The sequence below is a fragment of the Bos taurus genome, chromosome 22 (genome assembly GCF_002263795.3).
Source record: "Bos taurus isolate L1 Dominette 01449 registration number 42190680 breed Hereford chromosome 22, ARS-UCD2.0, whole genome shotgun sequence".
Lineage (NCBI taxonomy): Eukaryota > Metazoa > Chordata > Mammalia > Artiodactyla > Bovidae > Bos > Bos taurus.
This window is the reverse complement of record NC_037349.1, coordinates 7,495,104-7,517,325: the sequence shown is the minus strand read 5'-3', so window position 1 is coordinate 7,517,325 and position 22,222 is coordinate 7,495,104. Positions and strand designations below refer to the sequence as shown.

General features: G+C 48.9%; 1 protein-coding gene across 1 annotated transcript in view; it reads left to right on the top strand.

The window, feature by feature from the left end:
* SUSD5 (sushi domain containing 5) overlaps positions 1 to 19,067 on the top strand; it is a 43,743-nt gene extending 24,676 nt beyond the window's left edge. Inside the window, exons 4-5 of the mRNA XM_024983199.2 lie at positions 3,903 to 4,091; positions 16,165 to 19,067. Coding sequence (XP_024838967.1) covers positions 3,903 to 4,091; positions 16,165 to 17,462 — 1,487 coding nt within the window. The 3' untranslated portion in view covers positions 17,463 to 19,067. The remainder of the gene's footprint in view (positions 1 to 3,902; positions 4,092 to 16,164) is intronic.
* The last annotated feature ends 3,155 nt before the right edge of the window (positions 19,068 to 22,222 follow it).

The window sequence follows — 22,222 nt, the reverse complement described above, 5'->3', positions numbered from 1 at the left end:
ATTGAAGAAGGACAAGGGCGAAGCACTGACATGACAACTTCAAGACTTGCACTAAGATGCAGAAGCCAGGACCGTGTGGTACTGGTGAAAGAAAAGGCAAATATCAGTGGAAACCAATAGCCCAGAAATAGACCCGCACAAATGTAGTCGACTGATCTTTGACAAAGGAGCAAAAGCTATACAATGGAGCAAAAATAGTCTTTTAAATATAGATGCTGGGACAACTGAACATCCACATACAAAAGAAAAGAATCTAGACCCAGACCTCACACCTTCACAAAGTTTAACTCCAAGTGAATCATGGACCTAAATGTAAAATGCAAAACTACAAAACTCTTAGAAGATAAGACAGGTGAAAACCTAGAGACCATGTGTATGGTGATGGCTTTTTCAGTACAACACCAACGGTACAATCCATGAAAGAAATCATTGATAAGCTGGACTCCCTTAAAATTAAAAACTTATGCTTTGCAAAAGACTATCAAAAGAATGAAAAGACAAGCCACAGACTTCGGAAGTTATTTGCAAAAGACATATCTACTAAAGACTATCATGCAAAATATACAAAGTGAAGTGAAAGTCGTTCAGTTCTGTCCGACTCTTTGTGACCCCACAGACTATACAGTCCTTGGAATTCTCCAGGCCAGAATGCTGGAGTGGGTAGCTGTTCCCCTTCTCCAGGGGATCTTCCCAACCCAGGGATCGAACCCAGGTTTCCCACATTGCAGGCAGATTCTTTACCAGCTGAACTACCTGGGAAGCCCTAAAATATACAAAGAACTCTTGAAATTCAATATAAGAAAATGAACAACTCAATTACAAAATACACAAAGGCATTTCCCCGATGGTCCAGTGATTAAGACTCCGTGCTCCCAATGCAGGAGGCATGAGTTCAATCCCTGGTCAGGGAACTGGATCCCACATGCCACCACTCAAACCCAGTGCAGCCAGATAAATAAAAAATAAGTATTAAAAAAATAAAGAAGATATACGGATGGCAAGCAAGCATATGAAATATTGCTCCATGTCATATGTCATCAGGAAAAGGTAAATTAAAACAATGAAATACACTACACATCTAGTAGAATGGCCAAAATTCAGAACACTGATGACACCAGACACTGGCAAGGATGTGGAGCAACAAGAACTCTCACTCCTTGCTGATGGGAATGCGAACTGGCACATCCACTTTGGAAGACAGTCTGGTAGGTTCTCACCAAGCTAAACATCTTTTACCATGCGATCCAGCGGTCACAGTCCTTGATATTTGCCCAAATTAGCTGAAAACTTTGTTGTTGTTTAGTCGCTCAGCTCTGACTCTTTGTGACCCCATGGTCACAAAGTCCCATGGACTGTAGCCCGCCAGGCTCCTCCGTCCATGGGATTCTCCAGGCAAGAATACTGGGGTGGGTTGCCATTTCCTACTCCAGGAGATCTTCCCAGCTCACGGATAGAACCCACGTCTCCCCCGTCTCCTGCACTGCAGGTGGAGTCTCTACTGCTGAGCCACAAGGAAGGCCCAGCTGAAAACTTAAGTTCACACAAAAACCTGTACATGAATGTTTATAGCATTTTTGACAATTTTCATAGTTTGACAATTTCATAATTTTGACAATTTTCATAATTGTTAAAACTTGGAAGAAACCATGATGTCTCTTCAGTAGGTGAATGGATAAATAAACCGTGGCACTGCCAGACAATGGAATATCATTCAGTGCTCAGAAGAAATGAGGGGACTTGCCTAGTGGTCCAGTGGTTAAGATTCTGTGCTCCCCAGGCAGGGGGCCCAGCTTTGATCCCTGGTCAGGAAACTAGATCCCACATGCCACAACCGAGACTGGCACAGCCAAATAAATGAATAAATAAGAATCGATTATTAAAAGAAGTGAGCTATCAAGCCATGAAAAGACATGAAAGAAACTTAAATGCATATTATGAAATGGAAAGAAGCCAGTCTCAAGAGGCTACCTACTATATGATTCCAACTACATGACATTCTAGAGAGAGCAGAACTATGGGGACAGTGAAAGGATTGACGGTTGCCCGGAGCTAGGAGCAACGAACAGATGAAGCACAGAGGGTTTTTAGGGCAGTGAAACTATTTTGTGTCATACTACAGTGGTGGATATATGTAATTACACATTGCTCAAAACCCATAGAATGTGGAACACCAAAATTGAGCCCATAGGTAACTGTGGACTGTGTGTGATAATGACATGTCACTGGACGCTCATCAGTTGCAGTGAACATACCCCTGTGGTCCATGCTGTGCCCGGTGGAAAAATCTCTGTACCTGTACCTTCCACTCAATTTTGCTGTGAACCTAAACCAGCTCCAAAAATTCGTTTATTTTTTTTAAAGCAGGGACTCAGTAATAGATATTTAGTTCAGTTCAGTCACTCAGTCGTGTCCGACTCTGCGACCCCATAAACTGCAGCACACCAGGCTTCCCTGTCCATCACCAACTCCCAGAACTTACTTAAACTCATGTCCGTTGCATTGGTGATGCCATCCAACCATCTCATCCTCTGTCGTCCCCTTCTCCTCCCACCTTCAATCTTTCCCAGCATCAGGGTCTTTTCCAATGAGTCAGTTCTTCACATCAGGTGGCCAAAGCACTGGAGTTTCAGCTTCAGCATCAGTCCTTCCAATGAATATTCAGGACTGATTTCCTGTAAGATTGACTGGTTGGATCTCCTTGCAGTCCATGGGACTCTCAAGAGTCTTCTGCAATACCACAGTTCAAAGGCATCAATACTTCGGCACTCAGCTTTCTTTATAGTCTAACTCTCACATCAATACATGATCATTGGAAAAACCATAGCTTTGACTAGACGGACCTTTGTTGGTAAAGTAATGTCTCTGCTTTTTAATATGCTGTCTAGTTTAGTCATAGCTTTTCTTCCAAGGAGCAAGCATCTTTTAATTTCATGGCTGCAGTCACCATCTGCAGTGATCGATCTAACCCATTTATGGGCTTCCCCAATGGCTCAGCAGTAAAGAATCCACCTGCCAATGCAGGAGATGTGGGTTTGATTTCTGGGTTGGGCAGATCCCCTGGAGGAGAGCATGGCAACCCACTCCAGTATTCTTGCCTGGGGAATCCCATGGACAGAGGAGCCTGGCAGGCTGCAGTCCGTGGGGTTGCAAAGAGTCAGACAGGACTAAGCACACACACACACACACACACACACACACACGTAGACACACACACATATGTAATTGTCTTCGTGTGTGCTGTAATATAAATGTTGTGGAGTCACTAAGTCCTGTGTGACTCTTTGCGACCCCATGGACTGCAGCCCGCCCAGGCTCCTCTGTCCATGGGATTTCCCAGGCAAAAATACTGGAGTGGATTGCCATTTTCTACTCCAGGAGATCTTCCCAACCCAGGGATTGAATCTGCTTCTCTTAGTCTCCTGCATTGGCCGAAGTGTTCTTTACTGCTAGTGCTCCCTAGGAAACCCTTTATATCTGTATCTGCATTTATTTGTAAAAACCAAACCGGTAGCAGTGTTATCATCAGGGTGAAGGTTGGGGGAAGGGAGAGGCAACTTCTATAGTCTGTAACAGTTTAGTACTTGTCAAAGAGCATCTACCATTTATGTAAATAAGGCAAAAAGGAACTGGCTCCTGGGCATTGCTTCTGGTCCTGTTGCCTGGCAGTTTAAAAATACAAAGCTATATTGGAGCGCACACAATTCAGTCAACGAGTATTGAGTGCTTCATCTGTGCCAGGCACTCGACCAGGGTGGGGGATGCCAGGGTGAAGGCGATCTCCATTTAGGGTACAGGCAGCACCCATGAGGGAAGAGGGGGTCGCTTTTTCAGTTTTTTATTTCTCTCAGGCTGAAAAAGTTCTGCAGAGTTTGGGGAAACTTACTGTGCTTCCTTGTCCGCAGAGAAGCCGTGTGGAGACCCGCCCTCCTTCCCACACACCATCCTGCAGGGCCGCACCGGCTTGGAGATGGGGGACGAGTTGCTGTACGTGTGCGCCCCGGGCCACGTGACCGGCCAGCGCGAAACGGCCTTCACCCTGCTGTGCGACAGCTGCGGGGAGTGGTACGGGCTGGTCCAGGCCTGCGGGAAAGGTAAGCAGGAAGGCAACGCCATGACCGCTGTGTGGACGGCTCCCCTGCAGCCTTGCTCTGCCCCCTGCGCTGCCCCTCGTGTCTGACTGAAATTATATGGTGGTGGTGGTTTAGTAGTGAAGTCGTGTCCAACTCTTGTGACCCCATGGACTGTAACCCGCCGGGCTCCAGTGTCCATTCTCCAGGCAAGAACACTGGAGGGGGTTGCCATTTCCTCCTCCAATGCATGAAAGTGAAAAGTGAAAGTGAAGTTGCTCAGTCGTGTCCGACTCTTCTCGACCCCATGGACTGCAGCCTACCAGGCTCCTCCGTCCATGGGATTTTCCAGGCAAGAGTGCTGGAGTGGGGTGCCATTGCCTTCTCCAGAATGAAATTATAGCTGAGGCTAAAAAGACTCCTGGTGGGCAGAGCTCCCGAAACCTGATTTGACTCTCCGAGATGTTCCCCATTCCCTCATCAGCATTTACCTGGGCGGGCGGGGGTGAGTCTTCTGCATCCCACCCCTGTCCAGCCCGTTGGGAATTCTCCCAGTGAATTAAATTTCTCTCTCTCTCCTGTGACTCCTGCACCATGGACCTCATGCTGACCCTGCATTGCTCCGTGACCTCACAGGTCTCCTCTCTCCCCAGGACTCCTTCAGGGCCACCTTCCTGGTGCCCCATGACATCTGAGTACCAAGCGGAAGTTGGCTCTATAGAGGGGGAGGACTCCAGCACCCCCCACGATGCTACTGAATCCCCAGTTTGTCCCCAGGATGCCCAGCAGATCATGCGGTAGAACCGTGATGAGACTAGGGTGCTGTCCTGTCTGTGAGCTTCACCTGTGTTGCGGCCTGAGCTGTGGTCTGTTGTGTTCATTGCAGTTCACTCTCCACAGTGTGAACCCACTGCCCATGGCTTCTGCTGATGGTCATTTGCCTTGTTCTCACGTTCTGATCGTCACAAGCTTACGCTGCCATGATCTTTCCCGTCTACATCATTCATTTCACACCTGAACACCTTTCTGTTGGCTTTTGGGAGAGGCGTCGCTGCCCACGGGATAGGTGGGTGTCCAGCTTCTGTGGACGCTACCAGAGAGTTTTCCAAAGGGTTTTGACCATTTTCCTCTCCCACCAGCTGTGCAGAAGAGTTCTGCTTAAGCATCCTCACCAAGCTTCAGGACCGTGAGACTTTCTACCTTTCTGCTAAGCTGGTGACTGCTCCATCAGATCCATTTCTCTACCCAAGCACTTATCACATGCTGATGGAGCATGATCAGTGTTTCCTCAGCAGAACCTCTGTCCAACGTGTTTGCCCATTTCTCTGATTGACTTGATTAGGCATCTTCCTGGTGGCTCAGATGGTCAAGAATCTGCCTACAATGCAGGAGTCCCGAGGTTCAATCCCTGGGTAGGGAAGATCCCCTGGAGGAGGGCATGGCAACCCACTCCAGTATTCTTGTCTGGAGAATCCCACAGATGGAGGAACCTAGCAGGCTACTCTAGTCCGACTCCAAGAGTTGGACACGGCTGAGGGACTAACACGCATATAATGTAGGATTTCTTCTTTACATAAACCTTTATGTGTTAAAATTTTCTCTCTCACTCTGTGGCTTATGTTTTTCCCCTTGGAGTATTTTTTTGATGAATACTGAGATTTTGTCGTTGTTGTCTCAAACTCTCTGTGTGCAACTTTAAATTTTTTTCTGTGTGCAATTTTTAAACAGATTTTTTTGTTTTTTAGTTATTATAGACTGACAGGTTTTGGTAAAGTGCAATAAAAATGAATTAGCATAAAACTAAAGCAAAGATATTCCAGATATAAATAAAAATAGACATAAAATTCCCCCTTCAAATTATTACAAAAACTTCTAAAACCTTCCTACTTGCTTGTCACATACTTGTACCAAAGTGACAGACTGGGACAAGTCCTTGAAACACAGTTTGAGCCATTTCCCAGCACTTTCCTCGGTCGCTGGTGTCTTGTGGCAGGCAGGAGCTCCACCAGTCCTAATGGATTCACCTGTCCAAGAAAAATCAGGCTGAAGACCTGACTTCCTGTTTGTTGAGGGTGTCCCCTCAAAGCAGACCCGAGCTCACCCCGAGGTGTGAGTGAGCTGGCTGCATTTCTGACGCTGGATCATCCCACGAGCCACACCCACCAGGCAAACGGGCTGTTTACTGGCCCCAGCAGAATGAGCACTAAATGCAGGTCTTGTGTGTCTGAAACGGTGTTTATTTTCTCACCGCAAAGCCGAGTTGTTGGAGCTTTCAGTTGCTGGTCAGGAATTTCGATTTCTACACTTGGCTGAACACACAGACCCTTACGGTTTTCAGTATCTGTGTCACTGTAAGTGTGCCTTACAAGAACATTGTCACCAGCTATTTGACTCCGCCTTTACTTGTTCATTTTTCCAATGAACTGTTTTAAGGAACTTTTTCAAATTGGAAAGGAGTCATCTTGGGAAGGGTGGACCAAACCGGATTTTGGAGTTGGATGTGTCTGACTTTGAACAACAGCATGCTTTGTACGACCGACCGGCCATTCATTCATTCACTCTCTCCCCCTCCCTTCATTGGGCAGGGTCCAAGTTCCTGTGTAATCAAGATTGAGCAAAATTGTCCCAACCTTAAAGGTAACTAGTAAACTGAGTGCCTTAGAAGAGATAGAAAAGCCATAGATGATGAGGTAAAAGGGAAAGCTGGAAAACGAGGTTTCATCGGTGAAATTTTAAAGGAAGTGTATGTTCCCAGGTGGAAGAAGTGCTCAAAGGATGTACATATCCAGTCCATGGAAGCTAAAAAGTGTACACTGGCTTCTAAGTATGAGAAGATTCTGGAAGCCTCGTGTTTTCAGCGTGTATCTGAGGCATGGAATATACCTAGGCAGCACTGCAGTGAACACAGGAACAAGCTGGAGGGAGGAAGAGAGCCGAGGCAGACGACTACTGCTGTTCACCAGGAGGACGTGGGTGGGGTGGGGCGCAAAGGGTGGAGCTGGAGGAGGATCAGGCGCCCAGCGAGGAGGCGAGGTGGTTTTGTTTTGTCTGCCTCCTTGCTGCTGTTATTCTAAGATGGGAAGTACATCACTCGGAACAGGACCTGTGATATGGTCTGAGCCCAGTGGAGCCCAGTGAAGCTCCAGTCTTTTGGCCACCTGTTCCGAAGAGCCGACTCAAAGACCCTGAGGCTGGGAAAGATTGAGGGCAGGAAGAGAACTGGGCAACAGAGAATGAGATGGTTGGATGGCATCACTGACTCAATGGACGTGAGTTTGAGCAAGCTCTGGGAGATGGTGAAGGACAGGGAAGCCTGGTGTGCTGCAGTCCATGGGGTTGCAAAGAGTCAAACATGACTGAGCGACTGAACAGCAACATGAAGGGTCCTGCTTTCCCTTCCAGCCTTGTGCTGATGGAGGAGGGTATTAGGCCCCCTCACTGAAGGACGGAAAGATTTGTGTGACGCTGGCTTTGCTTCCCTGTGCATTACTGACTCCAGCCCCACACAGCCAAAGGCAGGCAGTAGCTCTAGCTGTCTAATACTTGGGTGAGAAATTAGTCGCTGCCAGCAGGCGTCTCAGATTCTGGAGACAGCCGCTGATCCTTCCAGAAAGGCATGGCCCGTGTGGCCTTATGACTCAGGGGAGACCCCGTGGGCAATCAGCTGGTGACTTTTTAACATGTGGCTCCCAGGCCCTCCAGACCTGTGGCTGTCTCACCTTCCCAGGGAGCACGTGTCACCTCTGCCCTGAGCTCAGCCAGTACCCCTCCCTACACATCAGAGCCCCCACCAGAGAGCATTTCCTTCTGTTCCCTGTGAGCTGCTGGAGCCCGCTCCAAGCCCTCTGGCAGAACCTGCTCCAGAGGTTCCTGCCCTTTATTTCCCTCACAACCTCTCCAGATCCAGACAGCCTCAAGGCTCAGGAACCTTGGAGGTCAGGTGTTAAAAGAACCTGGAGCTCAGATGCCTTTGGTCTCAGAGATTCTAAGGTCTTGGAGGCTCCGGGCTACTATGAAGACTGTTTCACTCAAATTTGTCATTGTTTGGGCATGTTGAAGACTTGAGTTAGAGTCTGTAAAAGCAGAGCCTATTCACACGGAGATGGCTTGTAGAGGGGGAGTAAAGCAGGCAGGGTAGGTGAGAGGGGAGGAGTTAAGGATGCAGTCCCAGGTGGATTCTTGCCTTGCCTGATCCCTTGGGGAGCTAGGGAGCATGAATTGCACCTTGGGTTGGTGCCACTTGGAAGCAAGGGGACCGGCCTGAGTTCCTCTGTTCTAGTCTGTCATTGGCTGCAGGCTGCTGTCCATGGAGGGCAAATGAAATTGTTACTCAGTCGTGTCCAACTCTGTGCTACCCCATGGACTGTAGCCTGCCAAGCTCCTCTGCCCATGGAATTCTCCAGGCAAGAATACTAGAGTGAGTTGCCATTCCTTTCTCCAGGGGATCTTCCTGACCAGGGAATCGAACCCCAGTCTCCTGAAATGCAGGCATCAGGTGGCTTGTAATTAAGGCTCCCATTCCTCCAAGGGCAGTGCTCTAGAGGAAGGGCAGCTGTTGCTTATTAAGGCATCAGTTCAGTAGAGCAGATGTTTAAAAAAAATTTTTTTTTTAATCCATTAGTAATGTGGGGACTGCCTGAATGGGCGTGATGAAATTTAAACTTTGTAATGGTGGTCACCGACTTGATGGACATGATTCTGAGCAGGCTCTGGGAGTTGGTGATGGTCAGGGAAGCCTGGCGTGCTGCGGTCCATGTAGTCACAAAGAGCTGGACATGACTGAGCACTGAACTGAACTAAATGGTGAGCAGGCGTGAATGCACAGGGGCACATCCACCCAGAGGGGTCAGACAGTAGCTGGTGCAGGAGGGCGCCTCAGCCACACACCAACCACCCGGGTTGTCCGTTCACTGTGACATCAAGGTCCAACCTCGAGTGGTGATGGTGAGGTCTCTCACTGAAGCACAGGGACTTCAGCCTTGACCGTCAATCTGAAGGGTGGGGGCTTAACTGCCATTTTTTCCCTTCTCTGTGTTGGTATTTCTCTAGTTTGGGGTCCTGGAGTCCAGGGTTGGGTCTGGCCATTTTGTTTCCCCTTCTATCTGATTCCACACATCTTCTTAGTTTATGTTCCCAGTTGGGCAGCACAGAACACCCGTCATACCTCTCTAATGTTCTCCGTGTTAGTCGCTAAGTCGTGTCTGACTCTGTGACTCCAGGGACAGTAGCCCACCAGGCTCCTCTGTCCATGGAACTCTGCAGGCAAGAATACTGGGGTGGGTTGCCTTTCCCTTCTCCAGGGGATCTTCCCAACCCAGGGATCAAATCCGGGTCTCCTGCACTGCAGGTGGATGCTTTACCACTGAGCCACCAGGGAAGCCCAGTGTTAGTGCTACATGCTCAGTATCTGACTATAACTGGTTATTGCCCTCATCATACAAAAGTCCCAGTGCTTTGCGCTTTACCTGTGTGTGCAGATTTCCATGTTATGTTGGGTTTTCCTTGGGCTTTTTATTATACCAAGTCCCATACAGTCTTCAAGGCCATATCCATCTCTAGCCACTGGTACCCTAGGGACAGCCTCTGACCTCCCACCACTCCAAGTGGCTGCCCCTGGCCACATGATCACAGGGTCCCGTGCAGTTTCCAGGGCACACTGATTGTTCCCTACTCACTGCCCTGGCCACTCGTTGCCTCTGACACCGCTGCCCTATGGTTTCCCCGGTGGCTTCTGCCGTCTCCTGACTCAGCACCCTGTGGTCCCGTGGCCTCTGCAGAGTAGCACCAGATAGACACCCCAGGATGGGAGAGACTCATAGACCCTTGCTCTCGGATTTACCCCATGTTTCTCCTTTAAAGGTGGCTTCCCTGGTGACGCAGACAGTAAAGAATCTGCCTGCAATGCAGAAGACCTAGGTTCAATCTCTGGATTGGGAAGATGCCCTGGAGAGGGAATGGCAACCCACTCCAGTATTCTTGCCTGGAGAATCCTATGGACGGAGGAGCCTGGTGGGCTACGTACAGTCCATGGGGTCACAAAGAGTCCAACATGACTGAGTGACTAACACTTCACTTCTCCTCTAAAACTTGCCCTGACAAAGGATATCTGCTAGGCTCTGAAAAGCCTTTGAGATCTTCCACCCCAAGCTCCATGGTTCTGTTTGTGCATTCTGGTCTGTGGTATCAGAAAGTGAGCGACCCCAAGCTTAACAGCTGCCAGCCCCACCACCTCTGAGTCCCACAAGAGATAGATTGAGGTTCTCACTCCCTTCCTGGGTCTGCTGCAGCTGTGGCCACAAGACTTGTTCCCCCGTCGGGCACTGAGAGAAGAGCTGTCATAAACAATGCCAAACCTGTCCCATGTTATTTCTGTCTTGGGAGTTGTCTTTTGTTTTTGTTCTGTTTTTTGACAACTCTCTTGAGGCTTAATTTGCATACAAGAAATGGTACCCATTTAAAATATAAAAGTCCTGGTGGCTCAGTGGCTAAGGTACCACGCTCCCAAAGGCAGGGGGCCGGGGTTTGATCCGTGATCAGGGAAGTAGATCCCACATGCTTCAACTAAGATCTGGTGCAGTCAAAAACAAAAAAAAACCCCACATGCTGCAACTAAGACCCGGCCTAGCTAAATAAGGGAACCCACCCGCAGAACCAAATTACAGAATATTTCCATCTTCCCCAAGCCTCCTCATGCTCCTTTCTGATGGAGGAGTTTTATTTGCTTTATCCTAGCTCATCTTCACAAGTCTGAGTAGAAACAGCCACCTCCCACTGACAGATGGGACGACTGAGGGACAGAGAGGCTCGCTGACTTCCTATGTCAGCCAGCCAGAAAGCAGCAGAGCCAAGATGTAAAACCAGGCATGTCTCATTCCGGCATCTGAGTGTGCTTCTCTGGGGCCTCTCAAAGCGTGAGGGCAGAGCAGGGCTTGCTTTGCAAACGAGCTGTTCTCTCACCAAGTTTCTTTGCTATTTTCTCTCATTTCTGAAGCCCTTCTTTTGTTTTCTTAAATTAACTTCAGTTTCTGTTTTTCTCCATCTTCTAGACTTCCTTCATGGAATAAAAGCCAGAGACTGAACTGAATTTAGAATTGCCTTGTCAATGTTGCCATATTTGTTCAGAAGTTCATTGAACCAGTGGTTATTTCTGGCTTGTCTGGTTGCCTTTTTTCAAAATTACTATTTTTAAAGGCTGTGTAGCCAAGACCAGTGGGGAAAAAAGAAGGCATGTGTGGGCTTCCAGAAACACAACAACATGAAAAAGCATGAAAAGCAGCAGCACTTGGACAGCCCAGCATTCTGGGCTCCGGCTTGTACACTCCTGCCCTTGATAAAGGCACGGCCTGGGTGCCCCTTTTTACTGCTGATTCCTATTGATCTGTCGTCTTGTGTTTTCCTAAAGTAACAGTTAATTATAAACACATAGGGAGGGATTTGATTTTTCCCAAGAGAGCCCATGAAGTTTACATTTCCTGGACCCGTTGGTCTGAACCAGAAGGCCGGGCATTGTGGAGGCCAGGTTTCAGGAGAGCCTGGGGGAGGGGAGGGGGGGAAAGGGGAGGGGGCACAGTTGCTGGATGGCTCCGGAGAGCTCAGACTGCAAAGCAGAGAGAGGCGAGAGAAACAGCACCTCGACAGGCAAAGAGCTGGTGTTACCCATCCTGATGGCAGAATGTACTTTGGGGTTGACATTCTGTGAGTAAGAAACTTTACCGTTACTCAGGAGGGGAAAAACAGCCTTGGGATACTTTGTCATGAGTAGACTCTTTGTAAACAGTTGGTGTCTGTGTCTTCATTTGAGGTTTTGGTGTGGCTGAGGCTTGACATAATGAGAGCCTGTTTCTGAGCCAGACCTTGACCTGAGAGCCCCGGCAGACAGGAAGGGCTTGGCTCTGAGCCCCAGGCTGCTGTCCAGGGATGCTCTACACCCAGAGAGCTCTGAGGGCAGAATCTCCAGATGGACAGATAGATACACACAGAGCTCAGAGTGACCGTAAGGGGCCAGGTCAAGGCAGGCCCACCAGGCAGGAGTGGGCTTATTGTTGTATTTCAAACGCTAAGTCGTGTCCCAGTCCTTGCAACCCCATGGACAGCAGCATGTCAGGCTTCTCTGTCCTTCACAATCTCCTGGAGTTTGCTCCAATTCACGTCCATTGAATTGATGATGCCATCCAACCATCTCATCTCAAATCCCCAGCTCTAACATCATACACTAGGCCAGTGTTCCCTATGTAAGAAGCAAGGGTGGAGGAGAACATGGCTCCTTTCCTGCCCATATTCCAGGTGCCTTTTGACTTCTTGAGCTCATAGGGTGGGTTACATGGGAAAAGGAATTTAGCTGAGATTGATTATGTCCAGTACTAGGACTCAGAGGTTGTTTACCATTCTTTGCTACTGTCATGAACCAAATAATACCTTGGCTGATGACAGCCAGTGCCAAGCAGGGCAGAAACATGGAGGACCCCCGAAACAAATGGTTTTCGGCAGCTGCTAGGAACGTCCCCCAAACCCCTTCCCGGGGCCAGCGAACCATGAGCAGCGTTTCCTTGAATCCACCTCATAGCGTCATCATGGTGGCAGCTCTGCTCAAGGAAAACCCGGGGAGCCAGATATCATGAGGGTGCAGCCTCACGTGGGCACCAAAATCTGTTCTCTAAAGTGGGTCCAGGTGCTGGCAGCTCCAAAGACAGTAAAGAAAAGGTTGGTGGGAAGGTAAGTTTGCTTTATTTTGGAGGCCGGCAACTAGGGGTAGGGTGTTGTCCAAAGGCTGACTCCTCCCCCCACCCCCACCCCCGACAGCCAGTGGGCAAGAGCTTTTAAAGGGGAGTTTGGGAGGCATGTGGGCAGAAGGAAGGAGCTACATGCAGAAACAACACAGTCAGCTCTGAGTCTTCTTGGTTAAGTACCGTTAATCTTCATTTCCAGGGTTGGCTGCTTCCCATTTCTTTGAGGCCAGTTCTCAGAATTGTGGCAGCTCATGTCAGGCTACAGTCTGGTCTTCATGTAGTTAACTTCTTCCACCTGCTGGGGGTTTCAGTGTCTACAAAATAGCCTTCATCGAGTTGTAGTAGTAACATCAAAGGTCACGGATTGTGCTTCCTGGTGGTCCAGTGATTAAGAGTCCACCTTGCAATGCCTGGGACACTGGGTCAATCCCTGACCTGGGAGGATCCCACGTGCTGTGGAGCAACTAAGCCCGTGCACCATGACTACTTAGAGCCCGGTACCTGCAGCTACCGAAGCCTGCATGCCTGGAGCCTGCGTTCTGCAACAAGAGAAGCCACCACAATGAAAAGCCTGTGCACCACAACTACAGAGTAGGCCCTGCTCTCTGCAACTAGAGAAAGCCCTTGTGCAGCGACAAAGACCCACCATAACCAAAAAATAAATAAATCTTAGAAAAAATCGTGGATCACCATAACAAATATAATAAGGAAAAGTAAAATGAATGGGCAAATGAGTGTTTTACTGCTGCTGCTAAGTCGCTTCAGTCGTGTCCGACTCTGTGCGACCCCAGAGACGGCAGCCCACCAGGCTCCCCCGTCCCTGGGATTCTCCAGGCAAGAACACTGGAGTGGGTTGCCATTTCCTTCTCCAATGCATGAAAGTGAAAAGTGAAAGTGAAGTCGCTCAGTTGTGTCTGACTCTTAGCGACCCCATGGACTGCAGCCTACCAGGCTCCTCCGTCCATGGGATTTTCCAGGCAAGAGTACTGGAGTGGGGTGCCATTGCCTTCTCCGGATATTTAGTTAGACATACAATTATATCACTTATGTGAAATCTAAAAAATAAAATGAACTAGTGAATAAAACAAAATAGAAGCTGACTGGAACTTCCTTGGCAGTCCAGTGGTTAAGACTGTGCCCTTCCACTGCAAGGGACACAGGTTCAGCCCCTGGCTGGAGAACTAAGATCTCACATGCCGTGCAGTATGGCAAAAAAAAAAAAAAAAAGCCAACTGACAGATATGGGAAATGAATGGTTACCAGTGGGGAGAGGGGAGTGGGCTGAGCAACATAGGGGCAGGGGATAAAAAATGAAATCTTCATTATGGAATTTTATGGACTCGTGTGTGAAACTGTTGAAAATTGTAGAGCACGATAGAATGTAAAGAATCTTTCATTCAATTAAAAAGTGTCCGAATCATAAGAGAACAGGTTAATAAATGGTCAAAAAATACAGCAATTTAGCCACCACATAGGTCAAGAAGTTGAATGCTGCCAGTGCCCCGAGGCTTGTGCTCCTGTGCAGGATTCCATGGCGGCGGGAGTCCGTGTTGTGTGTGCCAAAATGTGTGTGTCATTTCTGCAGTGAGTGGCCACTTGCAGTATGTCCAGCTTCTGGTTATTAGGAACATGCTTGCGCATGTCTTTTGGTGCCCATGTGCGCACACACTTAGGAGGAGAACTGCTGTATGTCATATCTGCTGGAAAAGGGATAGGCTACCCACTCCAGGATTCTTGAGTTTTCCTTGTGGCTCAGCTGTTAAAGAATCTGCCTGCAATGCAGGAGACCTGGGTTTGATCCCTGGGTTGGGAAGATCCCCTGGAGAAGGAAAAGGCTACCCACTGCAGTATTCAGGCCTGGAGAATTCCATGGACTCTTTAGTCCATGGGGTCCCAAAGAGTCGGACACGACTCAGTGACTTTCGGTTTCCACTTTCATATCCTTGTTAACACTAGAGACTGTCGGTCTGTTTAATTTTAGCCATTCTGGTGCTAGATAATGGAATCTCACTCTGGCTGTGATTAGCATTTCTCTGTTACTAATGAGGTTAAGCATCTTCACACGTGTATAATGATTATTTATATATATATATTTTTTAACCATGCTGCATGGCATGCGGGATCTTAGTTCTCCAGCCAGGGAACAAACCTGTGCCCCCTGTAGTGGAAATTTGGAGGCTTAAACGGGACCACCAGGGAAGACCCAATACCTTTTCTGGAACCCTCCAGAGGTTATATGTGCTGCAGTTATTTTCAAATCTGTGGCATGCATTTGAATGCTCTTCATGGTGGCTTTTGATGAACAGAAGTTCTTAAAGTTAGTGTAACTTGATTGTCTATCTTTGTGCCAATACCAAACAGAGTCTTTGAAAGTACTCCAGTTTTATAGTAAATCTTAAAATCTTGTAGCATCCCTGCTACAGCATTTCTCTTCTTTTTCCCTTGTCTCTTCTTGGCCCTTTGCATTTACATAAATTTTAGCATCAGCTTGTCAATATCTGAGATTTTTATTCAGTTTCAGTTCAGTTCAGTCGCTCAGTCGTATCCGACTCTTTGCGACCCCATGAACTGCAGCACGCCAGGCCTCCCTGTCCATCACCAACTGCCAGAGTCTACCCAAACCCATGTCCATTGAGTCGGTGATGCCATCCAACCATCTCATCCTCTGTCGTCCCCTTCTCCTCCTGCCCTCAATCTTTCCCAGCATCAGGGTCTTTTCAAATGATTAATTTGGACAGATTGACAGCTTAACAATTAAACTTCCATTATAGCCATTCACTACTTAAGTCATCTTTTAATTTTGCTCAGAAATACTTTGTACCATTCCATGTACAAATCTTACACATCTTTTGTTAGATTTATTCCTTGGAATTTGGGGAGGCTGGTTATGCAATGACAGTCAGGCTTCCTGGGTGGCACAGTGGGAAAGAGTCTGCCTGCTAATGCCGAGATGATCCCCTGGAACAGAAAATGGCAACCCACTCCACTATTCTTGCCTGGAAAATTCCATGGACAGAGGAGCCTGGTGGACTACAGTCCATGGGGTCGCAAAGGGTCGGACACGACTAAAAGATTGAGCACACACATGCTATGGCAAACAGTATCTTTTACATTTTTTTCTGTTTATTGCTGGTATATGGAGACACAGTTGGTGTTTTATGTTGCCTGTAGAACCAGTGTCCTTGATAAACTCATCTGTTAAGTGTAACAGTTTGTATGTAGGTTCTTTGGGTTTATCTGTGTGACACAGTCATAGCATCTAAGAATAACAGTTTCATTGCATTTGTTCCAGCCCCTGTGCTTTTTATTCCCTGTGTTCCATGCTGGCTCTGTGCCTTGGACCTCATGAGGCTTTCCCTCTTTCCTTCCAGATGAGGCAGAGGTACATATTGACTATGAAGATAATTTTCCTGATGATAGATCCGTGTCATTCAGAGAGCTCATGGAGGACTCCCACACAGAGGCAGAGGAGGACAGGAGTCAGGGAGAACCCTCTGAGGAGGCTCCAAAACAGGACCGTCTGGTCTCTATGCCTGTGGCAAGCGAAGACAGAGCCCAGGATACATCCTTTGTGCCAACCACAGGCCTGCTGGGCGCTGGGAGCCCTGTCCCCACAGAGCTTCCGGGATCCCAAGGCAGCGGGAAGGACATGCTCTGGTCTCCTGCTGGGACCTTCCACAAGCCTGAATGGGAAAAGGCGATGGATGAAGATGCCAAAAAGCACCTTCCTGCTGGTGACCACCACAGGGACAGCACGTTGGCCCCAGGGGAGCCAGAAACCAAGGTCATCTACCACAGCACTGATGGCCCCTCGGGGCCCTCTGTGGGCAGGAATGACAGCAGGGCCGGTGACGCCATGGTGAGCAGCAGCGATGAGTCCTGGTTAGATGGCTACCCTGTGACTGATGGGGCCTGGAGGCAGACAGAGGCAGGAGCGGAGGAAGACGAGGAAGAGGAGGACAAAGGGGATGGATCAGTAGGGCTGGAGGAAAGCATGCTGATTACGCCCAGCCAGCCTGCCCTTGCGGAAAGGAAGCGGTCCAGGGGCACCACCCTCACACCCAGTGAGGACGTGACTTCACTTCTTCCATCTCAAACGCTAGATGGAGAAGCTTTGGCTCTCAGACCCACGAATGTGTCTGAAACTGAGGGTCCCAGCAAAGGGGCTGGTGACTTGACGGGAAATCAGTCAACCGTTCCCTGGAGATATGCCACAGAGAAGCCTCCCTCGTCCACCCTGCCCTATGAACTCACCAGCTCTACCCTGAAGACCGAGACAACCACCGTCCAGAAGACGCCCAACCTTACTCCCTCCACTGTCGCGGCGGCCACCCAGACCCCACTGGAGACCACTGCCCCTGCTGTCCAGGATACCTTCCCATACCTGCTGTCGGAGGACTTCCTGGGACAGGAAGTCCCCGGCCCGGGTGCAAGCGAGGAGCTTCTCCCAACCTTGGAGCCCTGCGCCGGGGGCAAGTGTCCCAGCCTCGGCAGAGGCCCCATCATTGCCACGATCGTCACAGTTCTGTGCCTGCTGCTGTTCCTGGCAGGCGTGGGGGGTGTGTGGGGCTACCGAAGTTGCCAGCACAAGAGCTCCGTGTACAAGCTGAACGTTGGCCAGCGGCAGGCTCGGCACTACCATCAGCAGATCGAGATGGAGAAGGTCTAGCCGCCTGGGGGTGGGGGGTTCCCCCAAAGCCCCTTGATAGGAAAATAAACGGTGACACATCAAGTGAGAACCGCTGACATTTCACTAGCGCATGAAACGGGGGAGTAGGGCTGCTCTTCCTTCTCTCAGGTCTTCGTTTTCTAGGCTGAGCAGTGGGTCTAGAAGCAGCTGGCAGGGCAGGGAGGCTTGGGCGAGGTCAGGACACGTCAGCAGCCCCTGGACCACCTGTCCTGGGCCCTGTTGCCCTAATCCCAGACCTGTGCTTTGGCCCTAATTCCAGCCAGAGGTCAAAATTCACCTCTTCATCATACTATTGTCTTCTTCTTCTTTTTTTTTTTAAAGAAAGAAATGAGTCTGCAACCTGAAATTTTTGAAATAGGCATGACAGAGTATTTGAGAGCAACGTTATTTTGGATCAGGTATTTAATTGTTGGGAGTGGGAGAGGGAAGAAAAACAATGAGTTATTTCCTTCCAACGGTGCGATGTTGCTGAGGGCAAATGAGCCAAGATCCAGGACACAGCCTAGAAGCGCTGAGATTTTTTCAAAATTGTTTGTTGCAATTGGAAAGAATTTACAACTGACATTTGTTGCGGGGAGGGCGGGGACACACATCCCCCTGTCCCCTCTGTCCTGTGAGTCCATCTTTTTTTTTAAAACAAGGTTAGCTTTGTACCGGTAAGCACCGTTTCCTCTCAGAAGCAGTGGCCTGGTTGTCCTTGACCCGTCTGTGCCTAGGAATGTCTTAGAGTTTTTGCCAGGACTAACAAAACTCAGTCCTCGGCTTCCTCTCTCAGGATTAACCATTTCTCTGAACGCCAGGAAGAAAGAATGACCTAGGAGGGAAAAAATGTTTAAAGAGGGCCAAGGACTAGGATATCAAGCATGGGTACCTACTTGATGGAGAAGCAGAAGAATTACAAAGGAATATGAAGTCATCTGTGCCGACCTAGTCTTTACCCTGTCGTGACGACTGTGAGCTGTCCGGAAACAGCCTAAGTGCATCGCAGGCTCCCCCGGCTGGTGAGCATCCAGTTCATGGCGTCCCGGGCATCTTATGGTGACTCAGCTCGTCTCACTTATGACAGCAGTCCTCAGACCAGCAGCATAGATATCACCTGGGAACTTGCTGGAGATGCAAGGCCTCTGATTCCACCCTGGATGAAGGCGGCCCAGCCGCCTGTGTGCGTGCTCAGTCATGTCCGACTCTTTGCGACCATATGGGCGTAGCCCACTAGGCTCCTCCGTCCATGGGATTCTCCTGGCCCTAGAGTCTTGGAGTGGGTTGCCATTTCCTCCTCCTGGGGATCTTCCCAACCCAGGGATCAAACCTGCATCTCCTGGGGCTCATGCGTTGGTAGGCAGCTTCTTGACTGCTAAGCCACCTGGGAAGCCCATTTATTGATTTGGTTTCATCTAAATTAATGTAAAAATGCACGTAGAAAGGGAATGATTAAAACAGCGTAAACTTCAATTGTATATCATTATGCATGTTTTGAGGTTGCTAAATGTTGAATGTTCATGAAAACTTGGGGGTGGGGGATGGGCGAGGATCCATTAACACAAAGCTTCTGAGATATTTAAAATAAATAATTATTTCCCCAAATAGTTACCTAGTGTATTTTATATCTGGGTTACATCAAAGTTGTTGTTCAGTCGCTAAGTCGAGTCTGACTCTTTGCGACCCCATGAACTGCAGTATGCTAGACTTCCCTGTCCTTCACTATCTCCCAGTTTGCTCAAATTCATGCCCATTGAGTCACTGATGCCATGCAACCATCTCATCATCTGTCTCCCTCTCCTTCTGCCCTCAATCTTTCCCAGCATCAGAGTGTTTTCCAGTGAGTCAGCTCTTTGCATCAGGTATCCAAAGGACTGGAGCTTCAGCTTCAGCATCAGTTCTTCCAATAAATATCCAGGACTGATTTCCTTCAGGATTGACTGGTTTGATCTCCTTGCAGTCCAAGGGACTCTCAAGAGTCTTCTCCAACACCACAGTTCAAGAGCATCAATTCTTCAGCTCTCACAATAATTTTTTTTTTTTTAAAGGACTCTCTAGTAATCTTGAAAGTAATGTCTTAATACTTGCTGGATCTAAGACCAGCTTTTCTAAGCCTAATTTTCAGCCACCTGACTTCCTGCAGCAGGATTTTAGGGCATCCGCTGAGCTCCTACCCCCTCTTCCATCTTCCTAACACCAACCAGAGACCATGCTTCTCAGTACAACAAAAAGCCCAGGAGCTTGCTACTCAAAGTGTGGTTCCCAGGCCAGCAGTAGAGATACCACTTAGGAGCTTGTTAGAAATGCAGAATCCAGGACTTCCCTGGTGGCCCAGTGGTTAAGAATCTGCCTGCCAATGCAGGGGACATGGGTTTGATCCCTGGTTCGGGAAGATCCCACATGCCATGAGGCAATTAAGCCTGTGCTCTAGAGCATACTCATACCCTTGTCATCCAGAGAATTGTCCTCAGCCTAACGGGAGTTCCCTCACCCAGGAGTTAGGCCCCACTCCCACTGGCTGGGCAGCCTGTGTGGAGCCAGTGACTAATGGACATGGTCACACGGAAGGTCAGCCTCTTTGCCTCCAGGTGGGAGAGCTCCCGTGAGATCAGGCAGAGGCTGGTCTCCAGTGACCACACGCTTGCCAGCTCCCTCCTGCTCCCCTTCTCCTGAGATCACTCCATCACTCACACAAGGCTTTGCTTCAAGAGATCTGGACCTGGACTTACCCGGTGGTCAAGTGGATAAGAATCTGCCTGCCAATGGTGGGAGACACATGGGTTCAATTCCTGGCCCAGGAAGATCCCACATGCCCCGCAACAACTTAAGCCCCTGCACCACTATAACTGAAGCCCGCACGCTCTAGAGTCCATGGTCAGGAATGAGAAAAGCCCACACACTGCAATGAAGACGCCTCCGCTTGCTGCAGCAACGAAGACCCAGCACAACCAAAAATTTAAAAATATTTGCTAATAATAACTTTTAAAAAGTGATCTGGACCTAAGACGTCCACTGATGGGTAAGCTCTTACTTCCTACTCCCCCCATTCCTGCTCGACCCAAACTTTTCCACTGTATCCTCCGGAATTCTTGGGCTGACATCAACAGAATCCCCCTGTCCTCCCCCTCCTCTTCCAGTAGCTGATGTGTGAGTTCTCTGTGCAGAGAGTCTGCTTTTGCCCTAACTGGCTCCTTACTCTTCCCACCTGCCTCCTTCTACACTTCTCTTTCTCCTCGCTTGTCCTTGGGTGACAGGCATGGAGCACGGTAGCTGTTGGCTGTCATGCTTGGATTGGTCCTTGTTTGAAACAGTAAATACTTTGTTACTTCTCAGACCGTGGCACCAAGGGCCCAGCTCACTGGATCCAAAGCAAGCCCTAGATTCCCAATGTTATCCCTTCGTGGGATCCCAGGTATCTGAAAGAGAGCCTTACTTGGGGGGAGGAATAAGCCTGCATCTCCTGAAGGATCCGGGTGGGTAAGGACCACCGCCCTCTCTGTCAGTCAACAGTCTTTGGGGTGAGGACTCTGCTTCCGTAGATGCACGTCAGAAACCTCCCAGACCTGAGAAAGTAGCTCATGAGACACGTCCTAGGAATTCCCCGGTGGTCCAGTGGTTAGGACTCTGCACTTTTGTTGCCTAGGGCAGAGTTTCGATCCCTGGTGGGGGAACTAAGACCCTAAGATCCCACAAGCAGCTCAGTGTGGCAAAAAATAAACACAAACAAAAACAAAACACCACTTACCACGTGTCCTAGAAGGACTGGGTGTGGTTAGGACAGTCCCACCACTGGACAGAGAAAGAAAATAGTCAAGAATAAGCAACGTAAAACATTTAATGTGATTTCTTTAAAAAAGTTTTGTTTCCAACCATTTTCCAAAGAGTGAGACCATACCCACTGCCCTGATCCCAGGAGGGAAATGGAAAAGACATCTGTGACAACGTTTCAGTGTGGCCTGTGGACCACAACTCTACAGCGGGCCATCTTGGATCTGTGGGTACAAGTGAGAAACTGCTTCAGTGTGGCAGCCTGGGTGCGAGGGGAGTTTTGGGGAGAATGGGTACACATGCATTTACGGCTGGGTCCCTTCTCTGTTCACCTGAAACTGTCACAATATTGTTAATCGGATGTATCCCTTACAAAATTAAAAATTTTTTTTAATCAATGAAAAATAAACAGACAAAAAAAAAAGAAATTGCTTCATTTCCTCCCACTCTTTTTCTTGCAAAAGGAGGCACCATGATCTTACTCTATCAGCTCCAAGAAGATAGCCAGCCAGCTCACTCACTCAACAAGACACCCAAGCCAGATCTGGGAGGTAGAGTGGGGGGATTCTTGAGTCTGAGGCCCGCCTCGGGGAAGATGCTGCAACAGTGCAGACCACTGCCGCTCCAGACTCGGGTTTCTGAGGAGGAGAGGGTCAGTGAGGACGAAGCTGGGCTGTCCTGGTGGGATCCCTCGAGGAGAGGCCCCGGGGACAGGGCAGCGGGCACAGGAAGTCCTTGCACAAAACCTTTGGCCGAGGCTTGCTTAAGGTCCCTTCCCTTCCCACCCCTCTCCCTCTCCTTGTATGCAGTTTAAACTCTCCACACTAGGTCATTCAAGCCTGGAGTCCCCAGAAAAAAAGAAGTCGCTGTTTGGGGGATGGCAGATGGTCAGGAGCTGGGACAGCTGCGATGAAGGATTAGTTGTGGGTTTTGCGCGGAGCCTCGCTACAAACTGTTGCCGTTCCATGGGCAAACACTATTAAATGAGAATG